Raw genomic sequence first — 13,604 nt, forward strand, 5'->3', positions numbered from 1 at the left:
TCTGCGAAGCACAGACCAGGCTCTGAGGCTTTCTGCCTGGCGGTTGGGCACTGTCTCTACAGAGCTCCCCACAGGAGGTCAGACAGGAGCCGACTGATGGGGTTCTCAACGCCATCCCCCAGCAGGAGGCACAGGGGCCCCACGCTACCAAAAGAGTGCCGCTCAGTCTCAAGGTGAGTGCAGAGGCCCAGGTGGCCCGACCTCCAGGACCCCAGTAGTCAAAGGGGCCCGGGTTCCAGAAGCCACCCTGCTACTCCCCGGAGGCCCTTCCTAGAGTCCTGCTCCCAAAGGGACCTGGGTTTCCATCTTCTCCCCCAACCCACCCTCACTGTCCAGCCCCTTCCTGCCAGGAGCAAAGTCACTGTCTGCATATTTGTAGGAATATCAGGAAGGAGGCTTTTGTATCATTTCACCTCATGTTCAGTCAAGAGTATTTCTGCATTTTTCTACAGATTTTCTTGTTTAACGCCCATCCCCAGGTGTCCATGTTGGCCTGACAATCCTTACACTCCTTCTCCCAGTTTTACTCATCATCATGTTTGGGGGATGCTTGTCCCCCCAAAAGACACGGGCCTCATGGTACCATATCTGTTGCGTTGCCATTTTCTGCCCCAGAGGAATGGATCCCTGTGGTTCCTCCAGGTCAGGAGCTGGGGTCTCCCAAGGCTGTATGTCATACCCCCGGGGTGACTGGTTACCATGGCGATCCAGCCCTTCCCTGCTGTGGGACCTGGACTGAGCCCCTTCTGTTGCCATGTCAACAATGCTGCCCTGAACATCTCACATGTCCTAATATCCTGACCCCTCCCACTCTAGGAAAAGCCTCTGTGTTCTCATCTTAGCATGGGATGCTCTGTCAGAAATCCCAAGGAAGCCAGAGCCGGTTTGGCTCAGTGGGTAGAGCGTTGGCCTGCGGACTCAAGGGTCCCAGGTTCGATTCTGGTCGGAGGCATGTGCCTTGGTTGCGGGCATGTCCCCAGTGGGGGGCGTGCAGGAGGCAGCTGATTGATGTTTCTCTCTCATCGATGTTTCTAGCTAGCTCTCTATCCCTCTCCCTTCCTCTCTGTAAAAAATCAATAAAACATATTTAAAAAAAAAAAGAAAGAAATCCCAAGGATGACACTGTTAACACAGGGACGTGCTGTCCATCCTCAGCTAGCAAAATACGACCTAGGTTACTAATGTGTTTCATCATTCCTCTCCTCCAATTCTACTTTTCATGCCAAGAACCCTTTCTCTCCCGCGAGCACTCATGTTCCCCACCAGTCACTGGGGGCTTATGGGTTCAGTCTGAGCTGCAGCTGCCAACCCACCTGGTGGTCCATGATGCTGTTTTGACTGCGTGTCCCTCCTCTGTCCCACCCCAGGGGCAAACCGCATCAACCGGGAACACAGATAAGCTCTGTATGGCACCGACCGCCCGGGCACACTGGCTGGCCAAGCTGGTGGAGTACCTGGTGCCTGCCTTCCTGGGCAGGGACCCCACCTTCGTCCCCACCTTTCTCTGGAACTACAGAGCTTTCGCCACCACCCAACAGGTGTTGGACCTACTGTTGACAAGGTGAGCACCTGCCCCTCCACAGCACAGTGGTCATCTGGGCACTTGCTAGCTGTGAGTCTTCAGAAGGTCACTGCAGCGCCCTGAGTCTGTGTGCTCCTCTGAACAGCGGGGTAAACCCAGGAGCAAACTCATAGGATTTTTATAGAAACCTGGTGGGGTCCTCCCTGTAACGTGCTCTCTGGGGGCCTGGCCATTGGAGAGGTCTGCGGGAGGGGTGGTGGTTGTGCTAATTGGTCATTTTCTCTTCCTCATGAGGAAGCCTCTGCCTCATCCCTCACTTTCCTCGGGGCCTTGGGCTGAGCTGTTTTCTCATTTGAAAAGGAGATTAGAGATTTCATTAGGGTTCTCTGTCCTGGGTGAGGTATGGCTGCATCTTCCCGTATGCTGAAGAGGATGGTGGGCCTGTGGACCAGCAGAAAAAGTGAGTGGGCTTTGGATCAGAACCGTGAGGGGAGTATAGGGACTAAGAATTGGAGGTGCTGGCAGAACCCTGCATCCCACACATCATGGGATTTCTGCAAGAGGGCCCAGGTCTGAGGACTTTACCTAGAAAAAAGGGAAGGTCAAAGAGAGTGTTGGATGTGGATTGGGTGGTGGGAGAGCATTGGGAGGTTAGTGGACAGAGTCAGCCCCTCAGAAAATCCATCCCCATCCCCTCCCCACCCAGCCCTGCATCCACTCCCCCACCCTGGGACCTGGAACAGGGGATGTGGGGGGCACCCTGCTCACTAATCTGGTAGAACCTCCACAGTGGGTGCTTGGCTGGTGCTCCCCGCCTGTGGGAGTTGAGTGTCAGTGGGAGGAGGGGCAGCACATGGGGCACCTAGTGAATCAGTAGCACATCGGTGCAGGAGCTAAAGTTTAAGGTGTTAGGGCTGGAGAAAGAGTCCATTGATTTGCTCATCAGTCAGATATTCCTGGAGCACCTACGGTGTGCCAATGAGTGCAATGAACAAAGCAGACACCACCCCTCCTGCCCTCATGGAGTTGACCTTCCAGGAGGAAGGGGGCAGGGACACTGACAGAGTGGGCCAGTCTTCTCTGAAGATGGGGACAGATGGTCACAGTTACTGGACAGGGACCAGCCTGGAGCAGGTTTGCCTCAGGCTGGCCTGTAGTGTGTGGGTTCTTGACTTTGTGTAGGAAAGTTTTCACAACACAAGCCCTAACCAGTTTGGCTCAGTGGATAGAGTGTCGGCCTGCAGACTGAAGGGTCCTGGGTTTGATTCCAGTCAAGGGCACATATTACAGGCTCCATCCCCTGTGGGGGTGTGCAGGAGGCAGCTGATCAATGATTCTCTCTCATCATTGATGTTTTCTATCTCTCTCTTCCTCTCTGAAATTAATAAAAATATATTTTAAAAAAGGAGACGGGGGGGGGGCCTTGGAGACAGGAACCAGAGCCTGGGTGGAGCTACTGCTGCCTACTGCTCCCCTGGTTGCAAGTCCTGTCGGGACCCCTAGAGGTTAGGAAAAAATAAAATGTTCATGCCCGGGAAGTGGCATGGGCGTGAGCCTTTGTCCTGAGGGCTTTCATTCTTTCTTTTTATCTTTTTTTTTAATATTTTTTTTTATTTCAGAAAGGAAGTGGGGGGAGAGGGAGAGAGAGATAGAAACATCAATGATGATAGAGAATCATCGATCGGCTGTATCATGCACGCCCCCCCACGGGGGACCAAGCCCACAACCCAGGCATGTGCCCTTGACTGAAATCGAACCCGAGACCCTTCAGTCCCCAGGCCACCAGGGCTGTCCTGAGGACTTTCTATCCCTTTTTGTTTCTGCAGACAAGAATCTTAGGGGAGGGTTTCAACAGAGTATTCATTAGCTTTCCAGGTGTATTTTTTTTTTTTTAATATGCTGATGCATTAAAATAAGTGTATAGGGGAGTTTTGGGTTCTTCTTTGGCCTGTTTTACTGTTATCTTAGGTCTGTCTGTCTTTAATGGTTTTTATTATTATTATTTGTTCCCCAACTTCATCTGCCCTTGGGGTTAGCTGGCAGAAATGACATTAACTAGGTCTTTGTTCTATTTTCCCAGGCCAGAGTGATGTAAGCTAGGGAGGAGAGGTATAAACCATTTGCTCTCAAGTGTCCTTGGTTGAGGAAGATAAGGTCTTGCGATTAATTTTCTTGTCTCAGTTTCCCCATTGCACTTACCCAGGGATTTTCCTAGCTTCTTACTATGCTGCCACAACACCATTGGTTAAGAGCTCTCAGTCACTAATATAAAATAATGTTGGATGTCACCTGTAATTGAAAAATAAATTAAAAAAAAAAGTCTACTTAATTACTCAAGAAAGCATCCACACTATATTGAGTCTCAGGTTATTGTCAGTTTATGGAAAGGAATATACATAATTATCCATATTTTGTCAGAAAAAAATAGAGACTAGAGGAAAATACATGTAAATATTAACATCCTGGGCATGTGGCTGGACCAGTTCCCTCAGGACTTTTTCCAGCCCCCAGACTTTCCGGGCCTGGTGACGCTGCTGGCCTACCTGGAGCTCAATTTCCCAGGCTCAGCCCTGGAGCGCCAGGCCCAGCTGCTCCTCTCAGAGCTGGAGCGCTGCGAGCCCACAGAGGTGGAGGGCGAGGAGGACTCGGAGCTGGAGCAATGATTATTTCTGGGGACTGATATTGTGGGTGATTGCAACTTTCTCCTTTATAATTTTCCACATTCTAAAATATCTACAGTGAACATTGATTACTTTTCTAAAATAAAAAAACCTGATAAACAAATATATAAGGCCAGCCCCTCCTTCCTGGCCAGGTATACCTCTGCCAGGACTGCCAGACTGAAGGTGGGAAGGAGTAGGTCTGGTTTCTAGATGGACAGGAGCAGGAGGCACAGGCCCCCAGGCCCCCACAGGGATCCTGGGGAGGTTAGTGTGGAAGGAGAGGCCAGGCTCAGACTCTGCTGCCCACGTCTCTCCCCAGGGCCATCATCTCCATCCTGGGCATGTGGCTGGACCAGTTCCCTCAGGACTTTTTCCAGCCCCCAGACTTTCCGGGCCTGGTGACGCTGCTGGCCTACCTGGAGCTCAATTTCCCAGGCTCAGCCCTGGAGCGCCAGGCCCAGCTGCTCCTCTCAGAGCTGGAGCGCTGCGAGCCCACAGAGGTGGAGGGCGAGGAGGACTCGGAGCTGGAGAGCCGCGAGCCCACAGACGCGGAGGGTGAGGAGGACTCGGGGGAGGTGATGTGGGCGTGTGGGGAGGAGATGGGGCTCGGGGAGGTGATGTGGGCGTGTGGGGAGGAGATGGGGCTCGGGGAGGTGATGTGGGCGTGTGGGGAGGAGATGGGGCTCGGGGAGGTGATGTGGGCGTGTGGGGAGGAGATGGGGCTCGGGGAGGTGATGTGGGCGTGTGGGGAGGAGATGGGGCTCGGGGAGGTGATGTGGGCGTGTGGGGAGGAGATGGGGCTCGGGGAGGTGATGTGGGCGTGTGGGGAGGAGATGGGGCTCGGGGAGGTGATGTGGGCGTGTGGGGAGGAGATGGGGCTCGGGGAGGTGATGTGGGCGGGCAGGGCCGGCTCAGATCACTGTCCCCATGGCCTGCAGCCTGGGAAGACTTCCTGGGGTGGCCCTGGCACTGGGACTCCATGGATGGACAGGAGAGATGTTCCGTCTTTGGAAGGCACATGGAGGCAGTCATGGGGATAACATGTTCTCTTCTGGGATCTACAGAACCAGCTCCGGAGCCAGATAAAAAAAGACCTCAGGAGGCAACACCGACTCCCGTGGCCTCTCCGGAGCCAGAGCGGGCTCCGGACCCAGCTTTCACTGACCTTCACGAGGCAGAAGAACCACCTGCAGCGTGTGGGCAACTCCCTTCAGCTCCTGCGAGGCCCGTGGTCCCCGGTCCTGGGCTGCAGCCTGTGTAGCTGCCACGGCAGAGGGGGCTTCCCCCTTGAGATGCAATTTTTAAATATTTATGTTTCGGGAGGTGATGTGGGGTGTGGGGAGGAGATGGGGCCCCGGGAGGTGATGTGGGCGTGTGGGGAGGAGATGGGGCCCGGCCACACAGAGAAGAGCTTCCAGAGGCCAGGGGCAGGGCCGGCTCAGATCACTGTCCCCATGGCCTGCAGCCTGGGAAGACTTCCTGGGGTCGCCCTGGCACTGGGACTCCATGGATGGACAGGAGAGATGTTCCGTCTTTGGAAGGCACATGGAGGCAGTCATGGGGATAACATGTTCTCTTCTGGGATCTACAGAACCAGCTCCAGAGCCAGATAAAAAAAGACCTCAGGAGGCAACGCTGACTCCAGTGGCCTCTCCGGAGCCAGAGCGGGCTCCGGACCCAGCTTTCACTGACCTTCACGAGGCAGAAGAACCACCTGCAGCGTGTGGGCAACTCCCTTCAGCTCCTGCGAGGCCCGTGGTCCCCGGTCCTGGGCTGCAGCCTGTGTAGCTGCCACGGCAGAGGGGGCTTCCCCCTTGAGATGCAATTTTTAAATATTTATGTTTAGCATACATATCTTCAAACTTTTACTGTAGTTTTGTATAATATTCAGTTAAAATAAGATGTATTTTAAATAAAATTTAATAATATATTAATAAAAATAAACTTTAATTTTAATAAAATATAATTTAAGTCTATGATCCTTCAAAATCTAATGCTGCATTAAGAACATTCACAATTCCTTATGACCATCACATCACATCACAATCACTCTCCAGTTCCAGAACATTCTCATCCAGGACAAACCCAGGACCTGTTACTCCTCATCCTCCCTACTCGATCCCTGTCAATCACTGATCTCTTTCTTTTCTTTAAAAAAAATTTTTTTTTAATATATTTTATTGATTTTTTACAGAGAGGAAGGGAGAGGGATAGAGAGTTAGAAACATCAATCAGCTGCCTCCTACACACCCCCTACTGGGGATGTGCCCGAAACCAAGGCCCTTGGCCGGAATAGAACCCGGGCCCCTTGAGCCTACAGGCTGACGCTCTATCCACTGAGCCAAACCGGTCAGGGCTAAAAATTTTGTTTTAAAATGTGTATTTTTATTGATTTCAGAGAGGAAGGGAGAGGGAGAGAGATATAAAAACATCAATGATGAGAGAGAATCATTGATTAGCTGTCTCCTGCTTGCCCTCTACTGGGGATCAAACCTGAAACCCAGGCATATACCCTGACTGGGAATCAAACAGTGACCTCCTGGTTCATGGGTTGATGGTCAACCACTGAGCCACACTGGCCTGGCTAAAATTTATTTTAAATTACAGTTTACATTTGGCTGGCCAGGTTCTATGTTGGTTTGACCAGCTGGTGGCCTTATTAAATTGGAGGGTTAAAATGATCATGAGTAAAAAGGGATAAAAAAAAAAAATAAGCTGAGCCCTAGCTGGTTTGGCTCAGTGGATAGAGCGTCAGCCTGCAGACTGAAGGGTCCTGGGTTTGGTTCCAGTCAAGGGCACATGCCTGGGTTGTGAGCTCAATCCCCAGTGGGTGGCTTGTGGGAGGCAGCCAATCAGTGATTCTCTCGGTTGATGTTTCTATTTCTCTCTCAAAATGGTCATTGTAAAAGTTAAATATAAACACTCCTAAAAAATAGCTGTGATCCCCCCAAACAAAATCTACTCCCTTTTTATTATTGATGAATACTTAGTTCATTTATGAAGACCACAGTGTTACAGGACCTTTCTAGTCATTTTCCTTCCATGATTCTGCTGACCCTCACGGCACTGTTGAGAGTAATTTTTACCATTTCTTTTAAAGTTAAGGAGACTGGGAGTGAGAAAAGTAAGGTTACTTTCAAAGATCACACAGCTAATAAGTAGCAAGACCTGGATTCTGTCCCAGGTGGATCTCACTTCTAATCCAGGCTTTTATCTGTGATGGTACAGTTTCTTGTGAGGATTAAATGAACTAAAGCATGTTGAACATTTAACACAGTCCCTCATACACAGCAAGTCCCCAATACTGTTTGCTTCTTTTTTAAAAAAAAATATTTTTATAGATTTCAGAGAGAGAGAGGGAGATAGAAACATCAATGATGAGAAAGAATCATTGATTGGCTGCCTCCTGCATACCCCATCCTGGGGATCAAGCCGGCAACCCTGGCACGTGCCCCCGACCAGAATCGAACCTGGGACCCTTCAGTCCACAGGCCTACACTCCGTCCACTGAGCCAAACTGGCTAGGGCGCTTCCTTTTTTTCAATTCCTTTTTGCCTCATGATCATTTTATCCCTCCAATTTAACCAGACAACTAGCTGGTCAAACCAACACAGAACCCAGGATAAATGTATAAGCCAGTTTGTAATGAAATGTACTTTTTATGACATGTTCAGAGAACATGACATGGTTTTCCCTGTGATTCTTTCGCCTACAGAATGTTTTTCATGTTCTTAATCCTGAAATGCAGGATTTGGGACAATTGTAGTAATCCCTCAGGTGCCCACTAGAGGACAGAAGCAAGTCAGGCAACATCTGAGAAGAAATAGAGACCAATTGTCCTTGATTCCTTCCTACTATTGTTATGCCCAGATTTCAAGATCCCCCAAGACAGACCACTAGGGAGCCGAGTCCGATGCAAAAGCATAGAGTCTTTTATTCAAGCCCGGGACTTGGTCCCCTACCCGCCCTGCCTCCATTACTGGATGCAAGAGAGAGCCCCGAGTCCCAAGGGAACAAAGAATTTATAGGGCTTGGGGTGGGGGGGCACACTCTGACCACTGATTTGGCCGATTCCGGTTGGTTGAGTGAGGGCCGGGGGGGCTAGTGATGCAAGGGCAGGGTGCAGCTAGGGTCTGGTTATACAAAGACAGGGGGGTGGCTAGCATACTCTTGGCCTTGGGCTAGTTTCCCCCGTTTTCCCATTGGTTGAGATAAGGGCAGGCTGAGTAACTGATACATGCTGCAGCTTTTTCTTGGAAGAGGGGAAAAGGACACAGCTATCACTCCTGTTCTGTCCTTTCACGATGGGAAACTCAGACACCAAAGTCTGAGAATTGTTTTGATGAAGCTCATTATTTTTAAGTTAAATAATGGATCAGATATCTCTCCCAACATTTTTTGTTGGTGGTGGTTTTTTTGTTTTGTTTTGTTTTTTGCCTTTCAAAGGTAGTAAGGGGACAATTTTCATTTTATCATTTTGTATTTATACTTCTATTTTGGTTCTCGTGTAATTCTGCATTATATTATTTTTATTTGCTTTCGTGCTTGGCATCAACCACCATTATATGTAAAACTTTTGAAGGCTGATGTCGTGAGAAGCTCATTGGAATGACACTAAGTCTCTGCCTTTTGCCCTCTGGGCTATTGTTTGTTCTTGGTAAGAAACAAGAGACTGAGAAGCTGGGGAAGAGGGCAGCTGCTAAGAGTCAGAGAAAACAGAGCCACTAAGTAACCTCATGGACCCGGACAGGAAAAAAAATGAAGAAGAGGAGGAGAAACAGGAAGGAGGAGGAGGGGAGGAAAAGGAGCATGGTGAGGAGCAGGAGAAGAGAAGGAGGGGAAAGACAGGTGGTTGTTTTTTTCCAGGGAGTATTAGTCCATGATGTGACTGTACAACGGTTTGTGTATCACTTACTTCTCTGTTGATGGACATGGGGATTTTATCCAGCTTTTCCCTGGTACAAATCACATTGCTCTGAACGTTTTTTTTAAGAACCCTTTTTGGATATATGCATTCATTTTTCTTGGGAAGTAAATAGAAGGGATATTACCAGGTAAACAGGGTCGGTATATTTTTAACTACGGGAGCTGCCAAACATTTGGAAAATGGTGGTGCTCAAATACAGTCCAATCAATATCACATGTAACCTCAGACATACGCAGTCCTGGGATTGAGAGAAAAAAACAACAACTTTAAAAATCTATTTTTCTAGGGTATGTGTCTTCACCTTCTTTCAAATTCTTTTTTTAAAAAAATATATTTTATTGATTTTTTACAGAGAGGAAGGGAGAGAGATAGAGAGTTAGAAACATCGATGGGAGAGAAACATTGATCAGCTGCCTCCTGCACATCTCCTACTGGGGATGTGCCCGCAACCCAGGTACATGCCCTTTGACCGGAATCGAACCTGGGACCCTTCAGTCCGCAGGCTGATGCTCTATCCACTGAGCCAAACCGGTTTCAGCTTCTTTCAAATTCTTAATGGCATCTATGAAGATGTCTGTGGTCTCACCAAGTGTCACCACTGGCCTATTCAGCTCTGGCAGCAGAGCCAAAGAGATACTCCAGGGCCACCACTCGAGTCTCAGACTCAGCTCTGTGCCATTTAAAATGATTTCTTGTGCTTGCTTTCCATCCCTCCATTTTCTGGCCTTGATTTTACTGGACCTGTTAGCTGGTCATGGTCACAGGACTCTGTCAATGGCTCTAGAGCAGCCCAGGCAGGAACCAAAGGGGCCTGTTTTGGCCAGAGAATAACAAAGAGATCCCCTTTGCCAAGAGGACACCAGAGAAGCTCTGAGACCAATGGGCTTGCGTGGAAAGAGCGCACAGGTCAGGTGCAACGGAACAGAGGGGAGGGAGGTCAGGGAGAACAGTTCCAAGGTTCCTGGGTCCATTTGAGGCACTCGGTCATTGATCAAGAACCCAGAGCACTGACCGCTGGCGCCATGAAAAGGGCCCCCATGGTGCGGGTCACAGCCTGGAGGGGCGGTGTCCACACTGCTGTGAGCCAAGTCAAGAACCGGTTCCCAAGAAGGTAAATCATGACAATGTCTGGCATCCAATGAAAGAATGTCAGGTGTGCACAGAGGCAGGAAAGCATGACCCACAATGAGGAGGAGAATCAGTGTATTGAAACCGAACCATAACTGACTTGTAAATTTAAGTCAGTGAGTGAAGGGGCAACTTTAAAAGGCCTAATAAATGAGTAATGGATTCCCTGAAAAGACTGGGGGTGAAGAGACAATTTTGAAAAAACAATGACAGAAAACTTTCCCATCATGATAAAAATGATAAACCCACCAATCCAAGGAGCCAAATGAACACAATGAGCGAGCACGAGAAACAGAAAGAAAACCACATCTAGTCACATAATTAAACTGCTCAAATCCATTGAAAGAGCAAAAGTCTCCAAAGCTGCTACATGCTACATACTGAAAAATTATGTCAGATTTCTCATCAGAAACAGTGCAAGTGAGAAGATGGTGGAGCAGCAGTTTGAAAGGACTGAGGCGGTAGAGGGGGCGCGGCAGGTCAAAGTAGCATTCTATGCCTCCCCCAGAAGTCTTTCAAAAATGAAGGTGAACGATGACATTTACAGAAACATAAATGCTGAAAGACTTCACCACCAGCAAACCCACACCACAAGCAAAGTGCTTCCAGAAAGACGGACACTGATACCAGATAGAAATCTGGGTGGCCAGGAAGGGATGAAGAACGACAGACATGGTACCTGCCCGGGAAAACATATAAGATGTAAGATGTCTTATCATTTACCTCCCTTTAAAAATGTGGGATAGACACAACAACAGTAATAATGGTGGATTTCGGGGCTTATAGCATATGTCAAGTGCAATGCATGATGACCACAGCATAAGGGCAGGCAGGAGGGAAATGGGTAGAGGTACTCTACCACTTGAAGGCAGGCTGTGGTAAGTGACAGATGTGTGCTCTAGAGCCTAAAGCAGCCGCTGAAATAACAAAGGAGAGAGTGACATATAATAAGTCAACAAAAGGAGAGACAGTGGAATCCTATAGAAACCATGGAAACACAAGTTAGAGCAATTGATCTTCTTTTTATAGGGACTCTACCCTATAAAACGCTTGAACAAGTGGCCAGATATTTGTACAAGAACGAAGAGGACAGCATACTTTTAACCCCACATTAATTTGAAAAGTATATGGAAAGTGTTCAGAAAATTTTATTGCAAACAAACAATGATTGCTGGATTTCCCTTGGCCTGTTTTCTGTCCCTGATTTGGGCCAAGTCCCCTTGTAGTGCAGGAGGCACAGAAGACAAGAGGGCAGCAATGGAGGAGGCCTCTTTTAATGGTTGGAAGAGAACCTGCAAAGAAAGAGGGGCAAAGGTTTGGCTTCTTAAGAGTAACAAAGACGTCCCTGGGTGGGCTCGAACCACCAACCTTTCGGTTAACAGCCGAACGCGCTAACCGATTGCGCCACAGAGACCGCTGGAGATCAGGTACTCAAGGTAGCAGAGAGCAAGTCTTTATTCACCGCTAGCAGCGCCATATCCCTGTTACTGGGCAGAGGACCGTGTAGAGCGCCATATCCCTGTTACTGGGCAGAGGACCGCGTAGACTCCAAAACCTCGGAGAACCGTAGAAGTGGAGTTCACGCTGCGTGTTGGTCGCGTTTGAAACGCGTGCATTGGGTGATTCCGAAGGCAATGCGCAGCCGAATGGTCTCCCTGGCCTTGCTCTACTCTCTCCTTTGATGCCAGCGCCCCATGCACGCCCGGAACCGGGACTCCCTGGGCCTGAGCCGCGTGGGGCCCAAAAGATGCTGAACGGCCCGTGGGCTCCAGTGATTACTCTTCTTGTTTGTTTCGGCTGCAACCGACCTTACGGAGGCTGCACGTACTTACCTGGCGGGGGAGACACCTTCCCCCGAAGTGGGGGCGGGCAGAGGAAGGCGCTGGTCTGTGGCCCCCAGATAAGGAAGGGGCGCAGCCTGCGCGCGTTTGAACATGTGCGTAAAAGTCAAACTCCAAGCACCACGAAGGGTCGGTTCCTGCCGTGACTCGGATTCGAACCGAGGTTGCTGCGGCCACAACGCAGAGTACTGACCACTATACGATCACGGCACGCTACACCCGCGGTGCTGACCCGCGCCCTTGCTCTATGAGCTTTGACATAAAACCACTCCACTTACTGCGCTTTGTTCCTGAACAACTGCAGGCATCTTCTCTTTCCTGCTCGTTCTGTTTTCCCCTCAATTCTGATGATAGAACAAAACAGACTCCCCCTCCCCTTCCCAGCAATTCGCATCTCCCCAAATCCGGCCCAAGCCTCTGCCCCGGCCTCCTGGTGAGGCCCCCTGTCGTGTCCACGTCTCCCCCGCACTTTCCCGCCTCTTCGCGTTTGCCACGTGGACCCCAGCCTGCCCACTCTCTCCAGCTCCTGTCGCACCGCCCGCGGTGGGGCGAGGGGAGCGCCAGCGGCGCAGACTTGGGGGCCACTTTCTGCGCCTTCCTGGCATTCCCCACCGCCCGGGGCAGCCAGGGAAAGCGGCCCCTAATCTTCTCCGCAGGCTCTGCGCAAAACAGGGCGACGTCCCGGAAGGAGCAAGAGGACCCAGCGCGCTGCCTGGCTGGCCCTCGTGGGCAGCGTCAAAAGAGGTTGATTTCGAGGACAGAACCAAAGGGAAGGCCTAATGGTAGAAAAGCCCACGGTCTCGGGGCGAGTCTCAAGTCTCACGCCCGGCTGAGCCGGGCGCCGAGAGCCGAACCGCCCCCTGCGCCCTGATCTGGAAAGTCCCGAGACCAGGGGCAGCAGGGACTGCGCACTCCGGCTGGTTCTCAATCGGAGGCGATTTAGTCACCTCCCCCCTGTCCCCCCAATACACACACGCCCGACCCTCGCTGTGACTCTAGTGCTCGTCTGTGGACATTTGGGATGGTCGCGACTGGGGGAAGGGGAGAGAGTTCCCTCTGCTGCTTAGTCCGCAGAGTAACTCAACACCCAGCAGTCCACGGGCCGAGCCCTCTGCACAGAACTGATCCGATCCCAACCCCTCCTGCAGACCCAGGTCGGCTCACCTGACCCACGAGAGAACACCTGCCTCTTTGGATGTGGGGAAGCTCCGGCGACGGAGAGAACTTCAGGTGGTTTCTGGCCAGAGCATCCGAAAGGCTGGACTTTCCGTCAACCAAGGCGCGGGGCGGGTGCGGGTCGGCAGGTCGCGGCAGGTCAGCGCCGCAGAGCTTTGCTTGAAAACGTGTTCCATCCCGCTATTCGGGTCCCGCACCCCTCAGAGTGCCTTCTGAGGTTGGGGATCCCGGGGTCTCACCCTGGGCGCCTCTCCTCTCGCCTCCTCCCGACCACTTGGTCCACTGACCCGCCCAGGCGACCTTCTCTCCACGCGGGGCCACCTCGCAAAGGCGCAGTCCCGGGCGGT

At 50.9% G+C, this 13,604-nt stretch overlaps 1 protein-coding gene and 2 non-coding genes across 3 annotated transcripts in view; 1 reads left to right on the forward strand and 2 right to left on the reverse strand.

The window, feature by feature from the left end:
* The first annotated feature begins 1,406 nt into the window (after positions 1 to 1,406).
* The window catches only part of LOC107181814 (ral guanine nucleotide dissociation stimulator-like), a 13,934-nt gene continuing 1,736 nt past the window's right edge, over positions 1,407 to 13,604 (forward strand). Inside the window, exons 1-3 of the mRNA XM_015558690.1 lie at positions 1,407 to 1,561; positions 1,923 to 1,982; positions 4,505 to 4,760. Of these exons, the coding sequence (XP_015414176.1) occupies positions 1,407 to 1,561; positions 1,923 to 1,982; positions 4,505 to 4,760 (471 nt within the window). The remainder of the gene's footprint in view (positions 1,562 to 1,922; positions 1,983 to 4,504; positions 4,761 to 13,604) is intronic.
* On the reverse strand, positions 11,581 to 11,654 carry TRNAN-GUU. The gene has a single exon. It is a non-coding gene; the product is annotated as a tRNA-Asn (tRNA).
* TRNAH-GUG lies at positions 12,220 to 12,291 on the reverse strand. The gene has a single exon. It is a non-coding gene; the product is annotated as a tRNA-His (tRNA).

This window comes from Myotis davidii, unplaced genomic scaffold, assembly GCF_000327345.1.
Source record: "Myotis davidii unplaced genomic scaffold, ASM32734v1 scaffold653, whole genome shotgun sequence".
NCBI classification, from domain to species: Eukaryota; Metazoa; Chordata; class Mammalia; order Chiroptera; family Vespertilionidae; genus Myotis; species Myotis davidii.